The sequence below is a fragment of the Malaclemys terrapin genome, chromosome 1 (genome assembly GCF_027887155.1).
Source record: "Malaclemys terrapin pileata isolate rMalTer1 chromosome 1, rMalTer1.hap1, whole genome shotgun sequence".
NCBI classification, from domain to species: domain Eukaryota; kingdom Metazoa; phylum Chordata; order Testudines; family Emydidae; genus Malaclemys; species Malaclemys terrapin.
The window spans coordinates 211,285,373-211,307,292 of record NC_071505.1 but is presented as its reverse complement, the minus strand read 5'-3'; the positions used below and the strand labels follow the sequence as shown (position 1 = coordinate 211,307,292).

The 21,920-nt window shown below is 42.0% G+C and overlaps 2 protein-coding genes across 3 annotated transcripts in view; one reads left to right on the top strand and one right to left on the bottom strand.

Annotated features, from left to right (window-relative positions):
* Nucleotides 1-11,002, bottom strand: part of APOO (apolipoprotein O) — a 70,422-nt gene extending 59,420 nt beyond the window's left edge. Inside the window, exon 1 of the mRNA XM_054006020.1 lies at nucleotides 10,938-11,002. Within this exon, the coding sequence (XP_053861995.1) occupies nucleotides 10,938-10,946 (9 nt within the window). The 5' untranslated portion in view covers nucleotides 10,947-11,002. The remainder of the gene's footprint in view (nucleotides 1-10,937) is intronic.
* C1HXorf58 (chromosome 1 CXorf58 homolog) overlaps nucleotides 10,946-21,920 on the top strand; it is a 30,438-nt gene continuing 19,463 nt past the window's right edge. Inside the window, exons 1-4 of one of the 2 annotated variants that reach the window (XM_054005999.1) lie at nucleotides 10,946-11,187; nucleotides 11,823-11,922; nucleotides 13,564-13,658; nucleotides 16,261-16,372. In XM_054005999.1, coding sequence (XP_053861974.1) covers nucleotides 10,979-11,187; nucleotides 11,823-11,922; nucleotides 13,564-13,658; nucleotides 16,261-16,372 — 516 coding nt within the window. In that variant the 5' untranslated portion in view covers nucleotides 10,946-10,978. The remainder of the gene's footprint in view (nucleotides 11,188-11,822; nucleotides 11,923-13,563; nucleotides 13,659-16,260; nucleotides 16,373-21,920) is intronic. The other variant, XM_054006008.1, reaches the window with a different exon arrangement.

Below are 21,920 nucleotides of genomic sequence, written 5' to 3'. Positions count from 1 at the left end.
GTTACGGAGGTTAAACTATTTCCCAGGACGTGTGCAGTGTATATTGGAAAAGGGGTAAAAGAAATGCAAACAAAACATGGTACTTAATTAAAATCCTATTAGGGCTCCAAAAGGAGCCACAATAGGTTGTGCTCTCTCTTTCAGATCTGTGTGTGTTTTGGAGCAGGAAATGAAAGTGAAAACTAATCAGAACTCTGGTTGAAGTGGACAGTCTTTTAAGACAGTCTCTGAGCTGCTGATAGCTTTGGATTCAAAAACAAGCCAAGAAAGCCTCTGTGTGGATGCAAATTACCTAGCTGACGGGGGAAGGAGGAAACTGCCCATAAGTAGCAGCACAAAGAAACTGCAAATAATGAATATATCTGGTCAGCAAACAAGCTACTAGAAGACTCCGATTATGGCCCTCCAGAAAAGGGAGGTGCAAAAACAAGTCAAGCCTGAAAATAAGGGGGACAGGTTAACCCTAAGGGTGTGTGTGTGTGTGTGTGAGAGAGAGAGAAATCTGAAGCTGTCTCTCAGCTATTACCTGAGAATGAACTTAAAGCTTGGTACAGCAGAGAAACTATTGAAAACCTGGTCTGTTGTACAAGAGGGGAAACTGAGGTACACCACCTCATGAATTTCATAAAAGACCAGTGAGTGGGGTAATTCACTAGCCTGACTATAGAACAAAATAAGGACAGCCTGGAGGTAATTCTTCTGTTTTTCCTGCAATTAGCAAGGAAATTTGTAAAAGGAATTGGTATTATTATTAAGCAATAATCTGTCCCTACCAGGGGGTGGAAATTGTTTCTTTTGTTTTTCAGACACTTTACAAGCATTCTGATGCCAGCGGAAGAATGACCCAGAATACCATGGATCTATGTTTTGTGTTGTTTGTCTGTAGTGTTTGTCTTGTTGCTAGTATCACTGTGTTTCAATGAACAGAAAACCTCATGACGTGGGTGGGGATGGCGTCAAAAGGCTGAGCTGGGGGGGGGGGGGAGGGGGCTGGAGAGATGTGTATGGGAATGCAAAATGCCAGCACCTGGGTAATAGCTACCATGGTGCCTGGAAATAGAATGGCAACTAAGGTGGCCCCACAAGCCCTATGGGAATAATGAGAAGGGGAGGAGCTCACTGGGAATCAATGGAGGAGTGTGTAAAATGGTGTAAATCCAGAGATGTTTGGCTGTACCCCTCTCCTATGACTATGGAGAAGCAGGATCAATGGCCTATGGCAAGGGGTGGACAATTGGGTGTACTGTGTATGAGGTGTTTTGCTGGAAATGTACATATTACTGGGGGGCACAGTTACACCAGCCCATAACCAACTATACACATCTACATGCTGCTATCTGGACTTTAGTGCACAAATGGATCTGTAAATCTTATTGCTGTGAATAACTGAACCACGGCATACTGCCTGATTCCATATCAAGTGGTTAAGTTGGTTTGGACAATAACCCATTTCTCTGTGGACACTAATTGGAATACGTGTGGTATGCCCGTACGAGAGAAGGTGCAGGGCACTATACTACATAAGGGGCAGTGGGACAAATGGAATATCGACACCTTCCACCTTGATGCCTGGCCCTATCAGGAAATGTGTCGCCATATGTCCTATGCTTTTCCAGGGATACCTGGGCAGGAGGATCCCAAAAGAAAAAGAAAAAAAAAAGGGGTGGAGTGTTAGGATATAGATATTCAGGCCTGTCTGCAAAGGCCTATACTTTAAGAATTTAGGTGTATTCTTATCACTTAGCTAGTTATAGAGGTATAAAAGGAAGAATCAAAATCACTGTCTGCCAGTGTAAGGGCCTTCTCTTACTGTGACAGTCTGAAGCCCTGTTCTTTGGCTAAGCAGCAGAGGCCAGCCATAAACTGGGAAGCGTATGGTCACATCCTTACATTTCAAACTAGTCGCTTTGAAATAAGGTGCTATTGGGATGTTAGGAATACAATCCTGTCCTGATATTCCTATCACCTCCAGAAAAAGGGAAGAGCCTAGAAGATATAAAAGGAAACTTAATTTGATAGCATTCTGTCTGGCAAGAACTCACTTATCAATAGCTGGGATGTGAAATCCTCATTTCTGTATTGTTCTATCACTGTAGTCTCCACTTCCCTATTGTTTGTCTGTATAATCTCTGTCTGGTTCTGTGATTGTTTCGGTCTGCTGTATAATTAATTTTGTTGGGTGTAAGCCAATTAAGGTGGTGGGATATAATTGGTTAAATAACCATGTTACAGTATGTTAGGATTGGTTAGTTAAATTTCAGTAAAATGATTGGTTAAGGTATAGCTAAGCAGAACTCAAGTTTTACTATATAGTCTGCAGTCAATCAGGAAGTGCGGGGGGGGGGGAATGGGAACAGGGAATGGGGGTGGGGGAATTGGAATCATGTTTCGCTAAGGGGGGGGGAAAATGGGAACAGGAACACGGGCAAGGCTCTGTGGTGTCAGAGCTGAGAAGGGGGACACTGAGGAAGGAAACTGGAATCATGCTTGCTGGAAGTTCACCCCAATAAACGTTGAATTGTTTGCACCTTCGGACTTCGGGTATTGTTGCTCTCTGTTCATGCGAGAAGGACCAGGGAAGTGAGAGGGTGAAGGAATAAGCCTCTAACAGTATCTGTTTCATGGAATCATAGAAACGTAGGGCTGGAAGGGATCTTGAGAGGTTATCTAGTCTGACCCACACACACTGAGGCAAGATTAATTAAACCTAGACCTCCCTGACAGATATTTGTCAAACCTGTTCTTAAAAACCTCCAGTGAGTAGGATTCCACAACCTCCCTTGGTAACCAGCTCTATTGCTTAACTAGTCTTAAAGTTTGAAAGATTTTTCCTAATAGGTATCCTACATTTCTCTTCTGCAAATTAAGCTGATTATGTCTTGTCTTACCCTCAGCGGACATGGAGAACAACTCTTCACCATTCTTTTTATAAGAATCTTTTACATATTTGAAGACTCAAGTCCCCGCCTTTGACTATCTTCTTTTCTTTAGGCCAAACAACCCCAATTTTTTCAAGAGCCAGGTCTATGCTACAAGTTTGTTGGCATAGCTATGCCACTCAGGGGTGTTAAAAACAAATAAACATCCACCCCCTAGTCACCATAGCTATGCCAAGATAAGAGTGTTTCTGTTAGCCCAGCTAGTGCTGTTCCTGGAGGCGGTATTATACCAGGAGCAAACCTTTCTTCTGTCAACATATGCAGCATCTACAGCAGGGGGCTCTGCTGATATAGCTACACCAGTACAGCTGTATTGGCAGAGCCCATGTAGCATAGACCAGCCCAATCTTTCCTCAGAGGTCACATTTTCTAAATCTTTTATCATTTTTGTTGCTCTCCTTCTGGCAGAACCCTGCCTAGTTTCCTGCCAGCTTGTCAGGAGCCCCAGGTCTTCCAGGGTCTGCAGCTCTGGGGCAGCACTGCTATGTGCTGTGCCCCAGTGGATCCGAGAACTTTCAGGATCCCTGCAGCAGAGCTGTAATGCCTGGATCCAGGGTGGATAAAAATCAACGATTAAAAAATAAAAAATCTGATTTAAATAAAAAAAAAATCAGATAGATTATAGCTCAAAGATATCTCATCATGGAATAGGGATTATAAATTCTAATTCTATAGTATGACACAATATATTCATGTAATGTTTAAGAAAAGTTTTGTAAATGAGTTCCAATAGTTCATGGATTAGAGACCTAATCTTATGGGATTCCATAGGCTTCTGTATAGATTATTTAGGTTAATCTTTCTATTTACCCAATGGGGCTCAGTCTAGAAGATACCATCAGAGATGCTTAGTTTTGCAATTCTCAAACTGTGGATTTATGTCTCCAGAGATAACATGCTTGTTAACAGCAAAAATGTTCTAAAATAAATAAATAATATATAGAGGTGAGAAATAACAAACCTCAACCCTATTGTCCCTCTGCAAATTTGTGTATACAGAGTCAATCCCTTTTCTCTCTCTCTAAAAGTGCAAAGTTTTAAAAAGTTCAATGAATAGAAGATTGTTGGGGGCGGAATAGATCTGGACAAGGAGAAAAAGTCTGGAGACAAATATGAGAAGGGAGGGACAGGCAGTACAAACAAAAATAAAACTATTTGAGCAGCATATTCCAGAAGTCTTGAGGTCTTTCTGAGTGCAGCCTTCATTGATTTGAGATCTACCATACCATTCTCTCACTAAAAGGGAAAACCTATAATGGCAGCAGGCCGTAAAAAAGACCCAGTTTGGGAATAAGAACCATTCAAGAAATATATGTTTGCTGATGCTGTTTTAAAGAAAGTCACACCAGTGAACTGGTGGAAGTCACTTAAGCACTTGGATTCTGAGACTGTTGAAGTGATAATCTTTTGCCAGTGTAGAAAGAATATTTTCTTCCTTTGGACTAATTCTTTCCAAATTGAGATATCATTTGGGACCTGAAAAAAACAGGAAAGCTTGTTTTTCTTTTCCAGATTATGAACAAACAGGAAAATGAAGGTGAAGATGACTGAGTTAGCTGCAGAAGCCAATATTTTAAGTTTCTATTGTTGACCCGGCTGATGTAGTTGATTTAATTTTTGTGGGGTTTTTTTTTTTTTTTTACTATTTTAGTTAAAAACAATTTTAATAAAAACAAACCTGATTTTAAAAAACTTGAATGTTTAACTAAATTCAAAAATTCATATGCTTCTTTTGTTAAAACATTATATGTTTGCTGCTGAAGAAAAAAAATCCAGAATACATAATCATGTTGTTTTAGTTAAATACAACAATTTAAAAGTCTGTCTGGTGATGTTCTCCTCCTAATACAGCATGGCAAGAAAATCCTCCAAATATTAATGATTAACCTATTGAATTGGAGATAGTTAACCTCCCAATGACTTCATAAATATATGCTTCAATTACCTTTGGTAAATGAAATAACCAATCATTCATTTTGATATAGCTGTAAAACTAATCTGAAAAGTTTTCAAAATAAATCACTATTTAAAAATGTATAGTGTGTACCTTCTAAAAATGAAACCTACATCTGTATGTATTAAGGTTATAACAACGAAGAATGCACCTTCATGTAAAAATCCATGATTAAATTGAGACTTCCTGACTAGTGATTTAAATCAATCATGATTTAAAGCTATTTGATTTAAATCAAATCCACCCTGCCTGGCTCCAAGGTAAGGGGTCTTGAATCCCTGAGAAATCCTGCTCAGAGTTTCCTGGTAGGAGCCCAGAAGCCCTCAGAGCCACAGCTGAGCTGGGAGCCTCAGAGCTTAGGTGCTTAGTCACCCAGATTCAACTTCCTTTCACAATTTTTGAAACAAAATACATTTAAATTATTTCCAAAAGAGTTTAAGGTTCTCCCCTTTTGTGAGAAATTTCAAATTCTACATTTTGCTGCAAACAGAACTAAATTTGTTTTCAAAATTTTGGAATTTCCCACAGAAGGAAATTTTGACTTTCAGCCAGTTCCACTTGTCAATTCCTACTACCTGTCAATAGATGGCACTAGAGACCATTGCTGTCATATTGAAAAAAATATTTACACATTTTAATGGAAACATTTACAAGTGTGGTTTCTGTAGCAATTCCACTTAAGAATGTAGATTGCTAAATGAACGTGAAAATGTAAGTCATAGGACATCTTACATCTGTAATTAATGGTTATTTATCCTGAACGCTGATAATATGCTCAGCACTGCACAATAAATTCATTAAAAAAATCATTTTGAGGTCATCGATTAGCTACAGTTCAACACCATATTGGATGTTTTAGGGTACTACTCTGTGGAAAATAATAAAGTTGTGCCAAACTCTGTGGATCTTGTGACACCATAAGTTTTAAAATATCATGGGGGAATGTGACAGATGTAATTTACTATCATGTTCAATTTAACTTTTTTTTTTTGGTTAAGAACCATATGAACTCTCTGAAAACTATGAACATATATTCTTTCTAAACATTAATTGCAGGCATAACTGTAACACCCTCTCTCTTTGGACACGAACACTAACAGTACTCAAGCTATTTGCAAGCTACCATTAACTAGCTCCTAATAGCTCCCAATAACTAACTAAAAAGATTGCATAAGGAGAGAAAGTTAGAAAGAACAATGTCTAAAATGCTATCCTGATATATTTAACCTGACACAATTATGTTAAAATATCAATATGAGCAATAGAAGTTTTGTAAAACATTCAGTGTAACTAATGCGAAATTAATCACTTTAAAAGTCAGTTATCTTCAGCTAATTCTACAGCAATAGTTCTAAAAAACATTTCCAAAGCTGTGCTGGCCAAAGCTGTAACTGGATACATGAATAAAAATGCTTCAGGCCCTAGAGGATGGTATGCAAAGACACGGACATGTTAATTTCACAACCATACAAATGAATAAGAAACATTGTAAACAAGCAAGTAGAAAGTAAAAGATAAGCATTGAAAGATTTGTATAGTACATTCATAAATTTCTAAGATCTTGAAAACTATTTCAGTATTTAAGGGCTGATCTTTGTAGTTTCAGAGTAACAGCCGTGTTAGTCTGTATCCGCAAAAAGAAGAACAGGAGTACTTGTGGCACCTTAGAGACTAACAAATTTATTAGAGCATAAGCTTTCGTGGACTACAGCCCACTTCTTCGGATCTTTGTAGTGTCATTAGTAGTAAGAAAAATATCATACAACTGTCTTAGGCTTGGTCTACACTACAGAGTTAGGTCAATATAAGGCACATCTAATTATGTCAGTGTACACACTACAGCCATTGTAAGTGCCCTACTAGACCGCCATAAATCTACCTCCACAAGAGGCGTAGAGCTTATATTGGTGTAGTTAGAGCGATTCAGTGTCCCTGTAGCCACTATACTTACACTGGCTGTTGGCTGTCATTCTTGTCAATTTCATGGTCCATGAAACTGACAAGAAAGCTGGCTGTCACAGCTGCAGGGAGCCCTAGTGCTGCACAGAGGCTCCCAGCTACCCACTCCCTGCAAGGACTGCTGGTACTGCTTGGAGGCTCTTGGCTCCCCGCTGCTAGGAGCCCAGCTTTCTTCCCCCTCCCTCCCCCCGGTTCTCAGCCGGGATCCCAGCAGGGGAATTCCATGTCCTGAGTCTGGGCAGCTCCCGGCAAAGAGCCTTGGGGCAGCCGCTGGGGAACTTTGGGGTAGCCACCAGGCTCCCTGTGGGGAGCCCAGGGCGCAGCCTGGCAGGGAGCCGAGAGCCAGGCTACAAGTGCCCACACTGCCCCTTAAGTCAGATTGCACACCACTCACAAGAGGAAGGTAGCGTGGATATCAAACACAGCACTAATCACTGCTGTGGCTGTATGTCAACCTAACATAGGCTGACTTATATTTTTGAGTATATGTGCCCTTAGACTTCATACTTGGCAGATTCACATGATATGCTAAGCCTGGATATTTCCCTGTGCTGCTGTATTTTCTTTTGAATTAAACCAAACTATTCTAATGCTCCTCCAATTAATTCATGCTGTTTATTACATTTGGAGCAACAGATAAACAAATAGCTGCTCTGGAGGGATCTGTTCTGTAACCAGTCAATCCTGAAAAAAGAAGAACAGGAGTACTTATGGCACCTTAGAGCCGAACAAATTTATTAGAGCATAAGCTTTCGTGGACTACAGCCCACTTCTTCGGATGCATATAGAATGGAACATATATTGAGGAGATATATATACACACATACAGAGAGCATAAACAGGTGGGAGTTGTCTTACCAACTCTGAGAGGCCAATTAATTAAGAGAAAAAAAAAAAACTTTTGAAGTGATAATCAAGCTAGCCGAGTACAGACAGTTTGATAAGAAGTGTGAGAGTACTTACAAGGGGAGATAGAGTCAATGTTTGGGAATGGCTGAGCCATTCCCAGTCCTTATTCAAACCGGAGTTGATTGTGTCTAGTTTGCATATCAATTCTAGCTCTGCAGTCTCTCTTTGGAGTGACAGACCTGCGGGGGGCTATATTACAACAGAAAAACTTCAAAAACAGACTCCAAAGAGAGACTGCAGAGCTAGAATTGATATGCAAACTAGACACAATCAACTCCGGTTTGAATAAGGACTGGGAATGGCTGAGCCATTACAAACGTTGACTCTATCTCCCCTTGTAAGTACTCTCACACTTCTTATCACACTGTCTGTACTCGGCTAGCTTGATTATCACTTCAAAAGTTTTTTTTCTCTTAATTAATTGGCCTCTCAGAGTTAGTAAGACAACTCCCACCTGTTTATGCTCTCTGTATGTGTGTATATATATCTCCTCATTATATGTTCCATTCTATATGCATCCGAAGAAGTGGGCTGTAGTCCACGAAAGCTTATGCTCTAATAAATTTGTTAGTCTCTAAGGTGCCACAAGTACTCCTGTTCTTCTTTTTGCGGATACAGACTAACACGGCTGTTACTCTGAAACCAGTCAATCCTGGAAAGGCTACATATGCATAGAGTTAAGCACTTGTTGAAATTTACATAATAATGGCCACACTGGGTCAGATCAATGGTCCATTTAGCCCAGTATCCTCTCTTCCGACAGTGGCCAATGCCAGGTGCTTCAGAGGGAATGAACAGAACAGGCAATCATCAAGTGATCCATCCCCAGCTTCTGGCAAACAGAGGCTAGATGGTGTTGCATCCCTGCCCACCTTGGCTAATAACCATTAATGGACCTATCCTCCATAAACTTATCTAGTTCTTTTTTGAACCCTGTTAAGAGTTTTGACCTTCACAACATCCTCTGGCAAAGAATTCCACAGGTTGACTGTGCGTTGTCTGAAGAAGTACTTCCTTTTGTTTGTTTTAAACCTGCTGCCTATTAATTTCATTGGGTGATCCCTAGTTCTTGTGTTATGTATAGGTGCAAATAAACACTTCCTTATTCATTTTCTCCACACCAGTCAAGATTTTATAGACCTTTGTCATATCCCCTTTAGTCATCTCTTTTCCAGGCTGAAAAGTCCCAGTCTTCTTAATCTCTCTTCATACAGAAGCTATTCCATAGCCCTAACCATTTTTGTTGCCCATCCGGTACCTTTTCCAGTTCCCATATATATTTTTTGAGACAGGGCAACCAGATCTGCATTCAGTATTATATGGGCATACCATGGATTTATATTATAGAGGCATTATAATTTTTTTCATCTTATCTCTTTCCTAACGGTTCCTAACATTCTGTTAGCTTCTTTGACAGCTCCAGCATATTGAGTGGATGTTTTCAGAGAACTATCCACAGTGACTTCAAGATCACTTTCTTGAGTGGTGATACCTTATTTAGATTCCATCATTTTGTCTGTATTGTTGGGATTATGTTTTCTGATATGCATTACTTTGCATTTATCAACACTGAATTTCATTTGACATTTTGTTGCCCAGTCACTCAGTTTTGTGAGATTCCTTTGTAACTCTTCACAGTTTGCTTTGGACTTAATTATCTAGATCAGGGGTCGGCAACATTTGCATGTGGCTTGCCAGGGTAAGCACCCTGGCGGGCCGGGCCAGTTTATTTACCTGCTGACGCGGCAGGTTCGGCCGATCGCAGCCTCCACTTGCCGCGGTTCACCGTCCTGGGCCAATAGGGGTGGCGAGAAGTGGCGCGGGCGAGAGATATGCTGGCCGCGGCTTCCCGCTGCCCCCATTGGCCCGGGACAGTGAACCGCAGCGAGTGGAGGCTGCGATCGGCGAAACCTGCCGCGCCAGCAGGTAAATAAACTGGCCCGGCCCGCCAGGGTGCTTACCCTGGTGAGCCACGTGCCAAACGTTGCCGACTCCGATCTAGAGTAATTTTATATCGCCTGCAAATTTTGCCACCTCCATGTTTACCTCTTTTTCTTGACCATTTATGAGTATGCTGAATAGGACTGGTCTCAATACGGACTCCTGGGGGACACCACTATTTACCTCTCCCTATTCTGAAAATAGACCATTTATTCCTATCCTTTGTTTCCTATCTTTTAACCAATTACTGATCCATGAGAGGATATTTTCTCTTATGACTGTTTACTTTGCTTAAGAGCCTTTGGTGAAGGACCTTGTCAAAGGCTTTCTGAAAATCTAAGTCCATATGTTTGCTGACCCCCTCAAAGACTGATCAGGCATGATTTCTCTTTACAAAAATCATGTTGACTCTTCCTCAACAAATCATGTTCACCTCTGTGTCTGATAATTCTGTTCTTTAATACACTTTCAACCAATTTGCCTTGCAGACTCTCTGGTTCCAAGCCTGTGCTTGAGCATACACAGACGTGAAGCCACGCTCACAATGGAGGAGGAACCAGGTCTCAGAGCCATGCTAGTGCCTCCCTCCTGCTTGTAGCGCTACCCCACATAGACACACCTGCAGCACCTGCCTCAGGGTCTGTCTGGCTCAATTCACTCGGCTGCAGTGAATTGCAGAATTGAGACCGCAAATAAAATAACAAATGCTACAAGTTATCAGATGCCTAACGTTAAAGAATTTTGCTTGCCACAGCTTTAGCCTGTAGCACCCTCTGTTGACAGGCTGCACATAATAATAAAGCGCCAAATAGCCCGTACCCAATATTTTCAAACGCGATTCACACCCGTGTACTGAAGCGAAGGGTGGCCTAGGCAACACGCAGCGAGCACAGGCACCTGAGCTCAGGAATGAAACCCCTGACGCAGCAGGCAGTTAGCAGGGGAGCAAACGCTTTGCATGGGGACCTGGGGCGGATCTGTCACTAGGCCACCGGCCCTCCCGTGCACCCGGGGAGGCTGCCAACGGCTGCCCGGGCCCGGGCTGGGCTGTTCCCGCTCGTTCACGCCGGGTTACCCAGTGGGTGCCAAGGTGCCGCTCACCCTCCTCAGCCCCCCCGGCGGCAGCACGCCCGGCAGCGGAGAGCGAGGGCCTGAGCCGGGCCACGGGTGACATGGCGGACGGACAGCGGCGGGGGTATCCCTGGCGCTGCGCCCCCGGGACGGGACTTTCTCACCTTGAACATCGCGGCGCCGCTCCCAGCCGCGTCGCTGCGCGATGATGCCAGAGCCGCACAGCGCACGCGCCGCTACGGAGGCCGAACGACAAAAACGGCTGGGAAAGGGGCGGGGATGGCGTGGTTTCCCCTCTCCCCCCACACACGTGTCCCGGTCTCCAGGCAACAGGGACGCGGGGGCGGGGCCTCTGAGTAGCCGGGTCATGCTGCTGAGCGGAGCCGCGCGCCGGGCGGGGAGTCTCTCGTGCCCGTGAGTAACCGCGGCGCCCCCCGGGCCTCGCGCGCTGCCCGCAGGAGGGAGGAGTTAGCGGGGCTGTGAGATCCGGTCCCCTCCATTGCCAGCCCGGGGTCCCCGCCACGCCGTGCGGACGCCCAGGCAAGGGCCTGGAAACAGCGAGTCCGCACGGCCGGGTCCCCTCCCCCCTCGGCTTACGTGCTGTGTGGACGCGCCCCCCGTGTCTGTCTGTCCCCGCAGCTCGCTGCCCCGGCGGCTCCGCTCCCTTCCCCCGAAACGGCCCTGGCGGTGTCACCCACGGGTCCGCCTGTAGGGACCCAGCTGCTGTGAGCTCGGGTGCCCATATTTCCTAAAGCGAAAAGGGGGCACCCCCTACTGCTCGCCTGAGCACCTCCCCGCCCCCGCGTGGGGCTGGCATCTCCCCTCCCCCACCCCAGCATGTTCCTCCGCACCCCACTTTTTGGATAAAAGTGAGCAGTTGCCAACTGATCAAGTCGGCAGGAGCACACTGGACAAATGCCCACTTCTGCCACGCACACAAAAAAAGGTCGGGACGGCTGGGACCGGGCTTTAGAAAAGGGACTAAACAAGACATATGCTCACGCTACTGTGAGCGCAGGGGCTGGTGCTGATCTCGTGTCTCCTGCCAGGGCGGACGAAGAGCTTGCAGCTAAAATCCTCCAGCGAGCCTGGTGGAGTCACATCAACAGGAGGCTGTTCAGGCTGCTAACACACACCATCCGGGCCGCGGTATGCTCCTCCAGAAAAACCCTGCCCGTCCGCGCTGTAAACTACCCAGGGCTTTGTTATGGGGGGGTAACCTTACCAGCACAACTCTACCGGTGCCTGGGATACTGCTGGGGCAGTTACACCACTCCAGCTTCCTAGGGGAAGACACTTCTTGTGGAATGAGCTCAGAAAGCAGTAAAACCAAATTGGAAAAAAAAGACCCTCAATGAGTTACACTGATATAACTGGTGGTATAGTAATATCTTAACAGTTATGTTGGTAAATTCTCTAACAGTGTATTAAATAACCATAAATTATCTTCTCCAGGGTAATGCAGTTAGGGTGAAAGTCACTCCTGTGCAAATAGCCAGCACAAAGTCTATGCACCCTTTAAAGCCCATTTAATCCCTCAGAAGTGTTCTGGCCCTCTTCACAGGGGTGCACAACTGTTTGCTGTAAACTTCACATAGTCCCTATTGATCTATCCAGGCATAGGATGTCAATAATTGTTGTTGTTTTTAGAGTAAACATGTGCTGTCCATAAAGAGGCCTACAGTACATAAGAAATTGCTGTTTATGAAGGCTTCCAGTTTCCCAAATATGGATCTAACTGCTTACACCATTTTTTTTCTCCAAGAGAAACCAGCCTGATGTATCACTGTGCCACTGTCCAATTAGAAGCACCAAATACAAATGGTGATTGCCACAGTCTCTTCTCCTTGCTTATAATTCATGGCTCCATTTTATCACATAAACACATCAGATGAATAATTACATATGCTCAGGAAGATCCCCCCGACTCTGCCAAAGGTGGAATGGGCTCCTGACTGATCCATCCCTTCTGAAGAAGAAAGTAGTATTTCCTGGAGAAGTGCCAGTACCCAGGTCCAAATTAACCAGCAGGCCCAAAAGGTTTGGCCTTAAGACCCTGAATTCCAGTGGAGCCCTACGCTAAAGTGATGAAACCCCTCAGCTGTAGCTTTGGAGTTAGGGTAGTATCACTCTTCTGAATCTGCTATGCAGGCAAGCAGACAGGCTAGCTCCTGTCTTCTTGGACAGTTCTCCACATTCTTTGCTCTTACTGTCTGTGTGTCTTACACTGAGCAGAGCAAATATTAGAATGGATTCAGAAAAGCTGTTTTTTCCTCCTGCAATAATGTCACTCCATTGAATGGAATAAGAGGCAAGAGACATAGGGAGGTGTTCAGAGAATGGGGTGGAGGGAGAGATTGATGATAGTTTAAGAGCAGATGAAAGACAGACGGAGAAGGAAAGAAGATGAGCAACTAAACAGTTGGGGGATTTAGTAAAAGGGAGGAGCTAAAATTGTATGTGAGATGTATTTCCTAATATTTGTTGTTCTTATTGAAAACTACCTTGGTTTTTTTGTAGTGCAAAGATGAGAAAATAAAACTCAGAACATTGGAAAGGAAGGGCAAAAAGATAACTTCAGTAGAGAAAAGAGTAACATTGGGTAAAAGAATAAAATGAATAATAAAAAAGAAACAATATTGCAATTCTATAGTAACTGTCATTTAAGAATTTCAAAGCACTTTAAAATATTAATTAACACTCAACTCCCATGTGAAACAGGTGTGGGGTATATTATTATAGGAACCAAAACTGCTCAATTTTACTGAATAATGCCTGCATCTGTTTCAGGAGCATTGCATTACATATGAGATTATGAGGAGAGTGAGTCCTTTAGAAGCTGAACTTATAAAAGATCCTAGTATGCAGTATAAAGTCAGATTCAGGTAAAGTAGGCATATTTGTTTATTCAACCTAGCATATATGATGACTTTTTCTAAAGTTAACCAAAAGTGCCATCAATTGTTTTTATTATAGTGTCACACTAGCAATGTTAGAGTTGATAGGGCATGTTGTTTTAGGTCCCTAAGTTCAGTAATACTCAAACAAATACCTTTTGGGCTAATATTTCTCATGTATTTTTACCTCACAGGTGAGTATTTTTGGAAAGTTTGATAAAGTTTTACTTGTTCATCTTAAAGTCATTGAAGCACGGAGTGGGGAAAATGATTTTTTTGTTTACTTTGCTTTTTTGGGATGGGGGCATTATTTTTGCAATACAGTAGAACCTCAGAGTTATGAACACCTTGGGAATAGAGGTTGTTCATAACTCTAAACAAAACATTATGGTTGTTCCTTCAAAAGTTTGCAAGTGAACATTGACTTAACACAGCTTTGAAAATTTACTATGCAGAAGAAAAATGCTGCTTTTAATCATCTTAATTTAAATGAAACAAGCACAGAAACAGTTTCCTTACCTGATCAAATCTTTTTTTAAACTTTCCCTTTATTTTTTTAGTAGTTTACGTTTAACAAAGTATTGTCTGTGTTTGCTTTTTTTTTTTTTTTTTTGCTGTCTGATTGCGTACTTCCAGTTCCAAATTAGGTGTGTGGTTGACTGATCAGTTCGTAACTTTGGTATTCATAACTCTGAGGTTCTACTGGAAGTGATTGTTTTTCTTGTTTTCTAAAAACTGGAATTTTTTGATATGTGGTGATTAACTTTTCATATTGAAAGCCAGACTGGTAAGTAGTCCTATGTATAGTAGAAAAATTTCAGATACTTTTATTGCACACCATAAGCTATGTTTTCTTTTTAAAAATGCAAACTTACTATGGACTTGGATCTCATCTAGAAATAGTGCTCAATACATGCCTGAGGAAATGTAATTTAGAAATAAAATTATCTATTTTGCATGCACATACCATTATTTTTGCTATATTTCTTTTTTACAACACACCAACATGCAGCACTCCAGATATAAATATATATTTTTAGACATTCAAATAAACATACTGGGCATAAGTTGTGCTCTGTGTGAAAACTGACATTGAGGGAGGGAGCTGGTGGTATTTGCAGTTTTCACTACTACGTCCATAGCTTCAGGCAGAAGAGAGCAGCTTTAAATTGCAGCCAGGCTTCCACAGAGAGCCTTTTCCCAGTGAAGCCTGACCAGGGGATGAGCTGAATCAGCATATTCACTAGCTGCATTGTTCATGTCCCTTCTCTGACTAGTCTGCACTAACCAAGTACAGGTACCTTAACAAAGGGGTATGGCGGATACCTTGCATTTCTGCAACTCCCATACCCTCTGGGCAGACTTACTGCCTCCAATTGCTCTGCATACAAAATCTGAATCTCGTATTGTTTATTCATTGTGTGATCAACCAAACAAATGCATTTGATTTGAGTTTGTCCTTTAAAAAAATTAATTAAATGCTAAATGCAAATAGCCATGAATTTCCATACTTGTTTCTACATTTAAATAAGATGTTTTAAACGAATTATAGTGTTTAACAATTTTTAAACTGTCAGCATTTCAATTGTATTATTCCATTTTGGCAGGAATTAAGATTTCAATCCTGCAATTTACAACACGTAGGTGGGCTGACTAAGGTTGCTAGGCATCCAGTTTTCGACCGGAATGCCTAGTTGAAAAGGGACCCTGGCGGCTCCTGTCAGCACAGCTGACCCGGCTGCTAAAAGTCCAATTGGCTGGAGGCCAGCAGCGGGGCAGGCAGACTCTGTGCCCAGCTCCGCACGGCTCCTGGGAAGCAGCTGGCATGTCCCTCCAGATCCTAGGCAGAGGGGTAGTCAGGGGGCTCTGCGTGCTACCCCCACCCGCAGGCACTGCCCCGAGCACTGGTTCCACAGCTCCCATTGGAGCTGCTGCTTCTTGGGAGCACCTGAGGTTAGCACCACCCGCACCCTGAACTCCCTCCCACACCCCAATCTCCTGTCCTAGCCCTGAGCCCCCTCCTGCACTCTGAACCCCTCAGCCCCAGCCCAGAGCCCCTCCTGCACCCCAAACTTCTCATCCCTGGCTCCACTCCAGAGCTGCACCCCCAGCCAGAGCCCTCACCCCTTCCTGCACCCCAACCTTCTGCCCCAGCCAGGAAACCCCCTCCCACACTCGAAACCCCTCGGCTCCAGCTCCCTCAGCCCCTTATTCCCAGCCCTGTTACTAGTTTGGAAGGGATTCCAGGGATGATTTTTTTTAACTTATTAGTCTGTTTTAAATGTATATAAAGAACTGAACGCAGCTAAAGCACGCTTTACAAAAACACACTGGGGTCATGCTCTCTTCATAAAATACATATGTGACCATCCATGTTCATGCATTAGATTGTCTCATGAATTTGGGCAGCTGCAAGATTCAGATACAAAAAGAGAGTTAAGATACCATGATTTGGTATTTCCATACTGTCTAAAGTATAGGGTTGTTGTTTTTTTTTAATGTTTACCACAACTTCACATTTCCTATCTTTTCAATAAGGAATCTGCTCTTTATAGTGCCAGATAGTTAACTTTGTTCCTTGTTTCTTTAGATTTGCTGGTCATGAGTTTCCACCTTTCATTGTGTTTAAGATTTTTCACCATACTGGAGGCCAAGGCAGCAAGTACATAAGTGGAAAAAGAACAATAAGTCCAGCAAGTGAGGTGACTTACTGAATGTCTGTGTGATCATTTTCTCTTCACTTCATCTGTATCTTGGCTCTGAAATTTATTTTGTAAAATCCTATAACATCTTTATCCTCAGTCACACATATTTCCAATTCTAACAAGCAACCGCTTCATTCATTAAACAACATTACTTTTGTTAGCAAAGAAACAATGATTCTTTGAGCATAGTACATAAAAACTCTTTGTATATCTATGCCCATATTCTCTATTTGGATTAATTTATTTCTAGGAAATTTAGTCACTAGAGGCACTGTTCTGTATAGCTGTCTTTTACAGTTCTTTTGTCATTCAGTTCTGCCTTTATTTAAATAGACATTAAAACTATATTTTTAGGCCCCTGAAATTAGTTACGTCAAAAGATTTGTTTTTATAAATTTGCTGAACAGGATTCCATTAACCTTGTTCTTTTGACAGGTTACACTGGTCTACAATTTTTGAGAAGTCGTCTGCTTCAGAGATAAAATGTGCTATTTATTATCTATTTTGATGTGCTGAATTCAAATATGACAATTAAAACAACTGATTGGCTACTGTTTCTAAGATATTTAAGTTTTTACATTTTATGTCTATGTATATTGTGTAGATAGTAGAGTTTTAATCATAAATTGTAAACCTAGGTCTTTTCATGTGTTTATGGTTGCTTTACATGATAACATTTCACCTCTCCTGTTTATGTAACACTTTAAAAATCAGCAAAAGGGTTATATAAATAAAATTTATTATGAAACAAAAGGCAAAAACTATTATGTACATAGTTTAGTCCTATTCAGTGTCTACTCGGCGCTTCTTCGCTTGTCTCTTGTATTCATTAAATGCAGCATCTCTTGTCACTGTCCCGCAATAGTCTGCAAGCATTGATGGGCTCCATTTGCCCTGATAGCGTTTCTCCATTGTTGCAATGTCCTGGTGAAATCGCTCGCCGTGCTCGTCGCTCACTGCTCCACAGTTCGGTGGAAAAAAATCTAGATGAGAGTGCAAAAAATGTATCTTTAGTGACATGTTGCAACCAAGGCTTTTGTATGCCTTGAGGAGGTTTTCCACCAACAACCTGTAGTTGTCTGCCTTGTTGTTTCCGAGAAAATTTATTGCACTAACTGGAAGGCTTTCCATGCCGTCTTTTCCTTGCCATGCAGTGCATGGTCAAATGCATCATCTCGAAGAAGTTCACGAACCTGAGGACCAACAAAGACACCTTCCTTTATCTTAGCTTCACTTAACCTTGGAAATTTTCCATGGAGGTACTTGAAAGCTGCTTGTGTTTTGTCAACAGCCTTGACAAAGTTCTTCATCAGACTCAGCTTGATGTGTAAGGGTGGTAACAAAATCTTCCTTGATTCAACAAGTGGTGGATGCTGAACACTTTTCCTCCCAGGCACCAATGACTGCTGGAGTGGCCAATCTTTCTTGATGTAGTGGGAATCTCTTGCACGACTATCCCATTTGCAGAGAAAACAGCAGTACTTTGTGTATCCAGTCTGCAGACCAAGCAAGAGAGCAACAACCTTCAAACCGCCACAAAGCTGCCACTGATGTTGGTCATAGATTATGCACCTCAAAAGTTGTTTCATGTTGTCATAGGTTTCCTTCATATGGACTGCATGACCAACTGGAATTGATGGCAAAACATTGCCATTATGCAGTAAAACAGCTTTAAGACTCGTCTTCAATGAATCAATGAACAGTCTCCACTCATCTGGATCGTGAACGATGTTGAGGGCTGCCATCACACCATCGATGTTGTTGCAGGCTACAAGATCACCTTCCATGAAGAAGAATGGTACAAGATCCTTTTGACAGTCACGGAACATGGAAACCCCAACATCACCTGCCAGGAGATTCCACTGCTGTAGTCTGGAGCCCAACAGCTCTGCCTTACTCTTGGGTAGTTCCAAATCCCTGACAAGGTCATTCAGTTCACCTTGTGTTATGAGGTGTGGTTCAGAGGAGGAGGATGGGAGAAAATGTGGGTCCTGTGACATTGATGGTTCAGGACCAGAAGTTTCATCCTCTTCCTCTTCCTCGTCTGAGTCAAGTGAGAATGATTCTGGTGCATCAGGAACTGGCAGTCCTTCTCCGTGGGGTACTGGGCGTATAGCTGATGGAATGTTTGGATAATGCACAGTCCACTTTTTCTTCTTTGACACACCTTTCCCAACTGGAGGCACCATGCAGAAGTAACAATTGCTGGTATGATCTGTTGGCTCTCTCCAAATCATTGGCACTGCAAAAGGCTTAGATTTCCTTTTCTTGTTCAACCACTGGCGAAGATTTGTTGCACAAGTGTTGCAGCATATGTGTGGGGCCCACCTCTTGTCATGATCTCCAATTTTGCAGCCAAAATAAAGGTGATAGGCTTTCTTAACCATAGTGGTTATATTGCGCTTTTGTGATGCAAAAGTCACTTCGCCACAAACATAGCAGAAGTTATCTGCACTGTTCACACAAGTACGAGGCATCTCTGCTCACTTTGGCTAAACAGAAATGTGTCCCTTTGCAAAATCAAACACTGACAAATAAGAGAGCATGACACTGTATGATTTCTAGAGCTGATATAGGGCAATTTGTTCAGCAGAGTGATGTAAGCTTCGTTATGATTGCATCATTCATGACTTCTAGGAATAACATGATGCAATTCATATCATGTATGACGCAATACCAGCTTCAGATTGCATCATTCATTGTTTTGCCTAAGAAGCAAGTACTGTCCAAACCCAGTCATAGATTTATTCATAGATTCAGTCAAAGATGTATTTTAGTCATTTCTGGTTTAAATTGAGATCCCTTCCCTTTATAACTCACTTATCCTCCGCCATTCCCAAGTCAAGGCTCGTATATACTGACCCAATAGCATATCTTGAAAACTAGAGCCAATCAACAATTTTAAGCATCATTTTCGTTCTCAGTGACCCAGAATTAGTAAAGTTTGACTACATTTATTTCAGAAGCATTTTGGCTGTAGAGCAGTGTTATCCTTCCAGTGACGATGTACTTAAAAATAAAATCACAACTTCTGATGCATTGAACAAGAAGTTCTATTCTATATAGACTTCTGTACTATGCTCATCTCTGTAGTATACAAGTGCCTATAAAGGATAAGCTGTGCGCACTTAGATTATAAGCTCTTTAGGGGCTGGATCGCTTTTTTGTTCTGCATTTGAAAATTGCTTAGCACAGTGGGCTCCTGGTCCATGACGGTGCTACAATAATACTACTAATAATAATACAGTGTTTTTCTTCTTCAAGCATTCAAGCAAGTCCACACTCTAATGTATGTTAGTCCTGTAATACAAGAAGCAAAAATTATTTTGGACCAAAACAAGAAGACTCCTGTAGCAATTGTGTGGTGCAGGTTGGGTTTCAAGCTGGATTTCTGAAAGCACATACTAGTATTTTTTTCCTTTAAAACTGCCTATTCTTTATTGACTGTAGTATCTTGAATAAAGGACGTTTTAAATACGTATCAGGTACATCAAACATTTTTTACTTAGTATATTAGACCCTTTGATTGTAGGAGAATCATAATGTGAAGAATGCTTCAATAATCTTCACCTATTCTCTCACCACTTTCTTCTGTTTCCTTGGAAAGTCAACAAGGCAGCTAGTAGAAGAATGCAGACAATGAGAATGGTACAGATTTGCCATGTATCTGCCAACCCTTGGGAAAGTATGTAGTGCATGACAAATCCTTGAGGGAGATTTGACAAGTCTGCTGCAGTTGGTTGAACTGTATAACAGAATGGCAAATGGAATTCAAAGTTAATAAATGTGAAGTAGTGCACACTGGAGAAAACAATTTAAATAGGGATTTCCGACCTTTCACATCAATACCCTTATCACTGTACTATGGGAAATTCTTATGTGGATCTGTCTCAATCTCTCTTATTAAAGCCATTCCAATACCACTTGGTATTAAGTATGCATTGGGCCAGAAAAATAGAGTGAGGATGACTCTATAGTCCAGTGGTTAGGCAGTCATCTGAGAGGTGGGAACCTCTTCTCATCAGGCAGAGAGGGAGTTGAAGTGGGGTCTCCCACATCCCAGGTGAGTACCCTAACCACTGGTTATAACTAATGATTATAAGGGAGGCTGCTGCCTCCTCTCTCTCCCCACCCAAGTGTTTTGTGTGGAATTAGGCATGCTCTGAACACACCTACTGGATCAGACCCTACAAGCAAAAGGTGGGAGAATGCCTGTCTTCACCTGGTTTGAGGCTTATGCTGGGGCTTATAGATAGGTACTGGACATCTGCCTGAGACACCAGTGCACATGCCTAGAGGCAGAAACGGAAGTATATAGGATCTCTTGCGGTGAAAATTTAGGTGCCGAGTGAGTTTAGGCACTTATATGGTTAGGTGGCAGTAGAGCAGGGGTTTGTGGATCTGGGACTTGGGTTCTTAACTCCCTTTGTAGATCTGGGATTATCTACTTTGTAAACATCAGCTGCCAGAATCTTGGATCACCCTTGGCCTCAGAGCAGGCTGCTCATCTAGCTTTCCAGTTAGAAGAAACACACTGCCATGGTGGATACCAAACTAGAGGAAATAGTTTAAGAACACAAAATGACCACACTGGTGTTTCAAAAATGATGGAGTAAAGAGGAGTCCCATAAACTGCCTACAGTGGTCTGTAAGCACTACCCTAAACATCCAAATAGTGAAATACTGCAGAAATTAACATTCCAATACAGTAGTATATTTTAGAGAAGTTCTGTCATTGCATCAGTGCTGCTTGATACAGTTTACTGCATCATGACTTATACTTCATTTGATATATTATGTCTTAATATATTTATAGCACAGCATGATAAGTCAGAAATGGTCAGTATCTACTGATCTTCCAACCTATACAGTTTAGCTTATATTTAACATGAGTGAGAACATCTTTACATTTTAAGCAAAGAGGCCCGTTTTTTAGGTTTATTCCACCCAAGTAAGGAAAAAGTTGCTGTGTCAATATAGTGTTATTGACTAATTCAGTCACTCATGAATGAATATAATTTCCTTTTTGTGAAATGAAGGAGGGTGGCAGCTTTGCAAGAAAGAATTTTTCTGGTGTTTGCATGTAGCTTTCATTTGTAATTTTTAAAAAATTATTCTTAATTCCATCACGTTTGGTGGCTGCTGTGGAGTCAGTTCCTCAGCACTCTTACAACAGAAAAATTGGGTATGGCCAAAACAATTATTTTTATATATAATAACTTTACCTTTCTTATAACATCTTTAATACCAAGAGATCCTAGTAATTATACACCACTGAAATACAGACATTTCTGTATCAGAGGGATGTTAAAGTTCTAATGTCTACTCCAAACTACTAAAGTGTTAAAGCTGTTTGAAAAAGTTTGCAACATTTAGAAGAATCCATTTTTTTATATTGGCAAAGTGGGTTTTTTTTTATATTCAAAGAGACAGATCCTTAGCTGATCTGCCATAGCTCCATTGACTTCAATCGCACTATAACAAGTTATACAAGTTGAGGATGTGGAGCAAAACCTTCTGAATCAGTGCTAAACAGAGTCTCAAA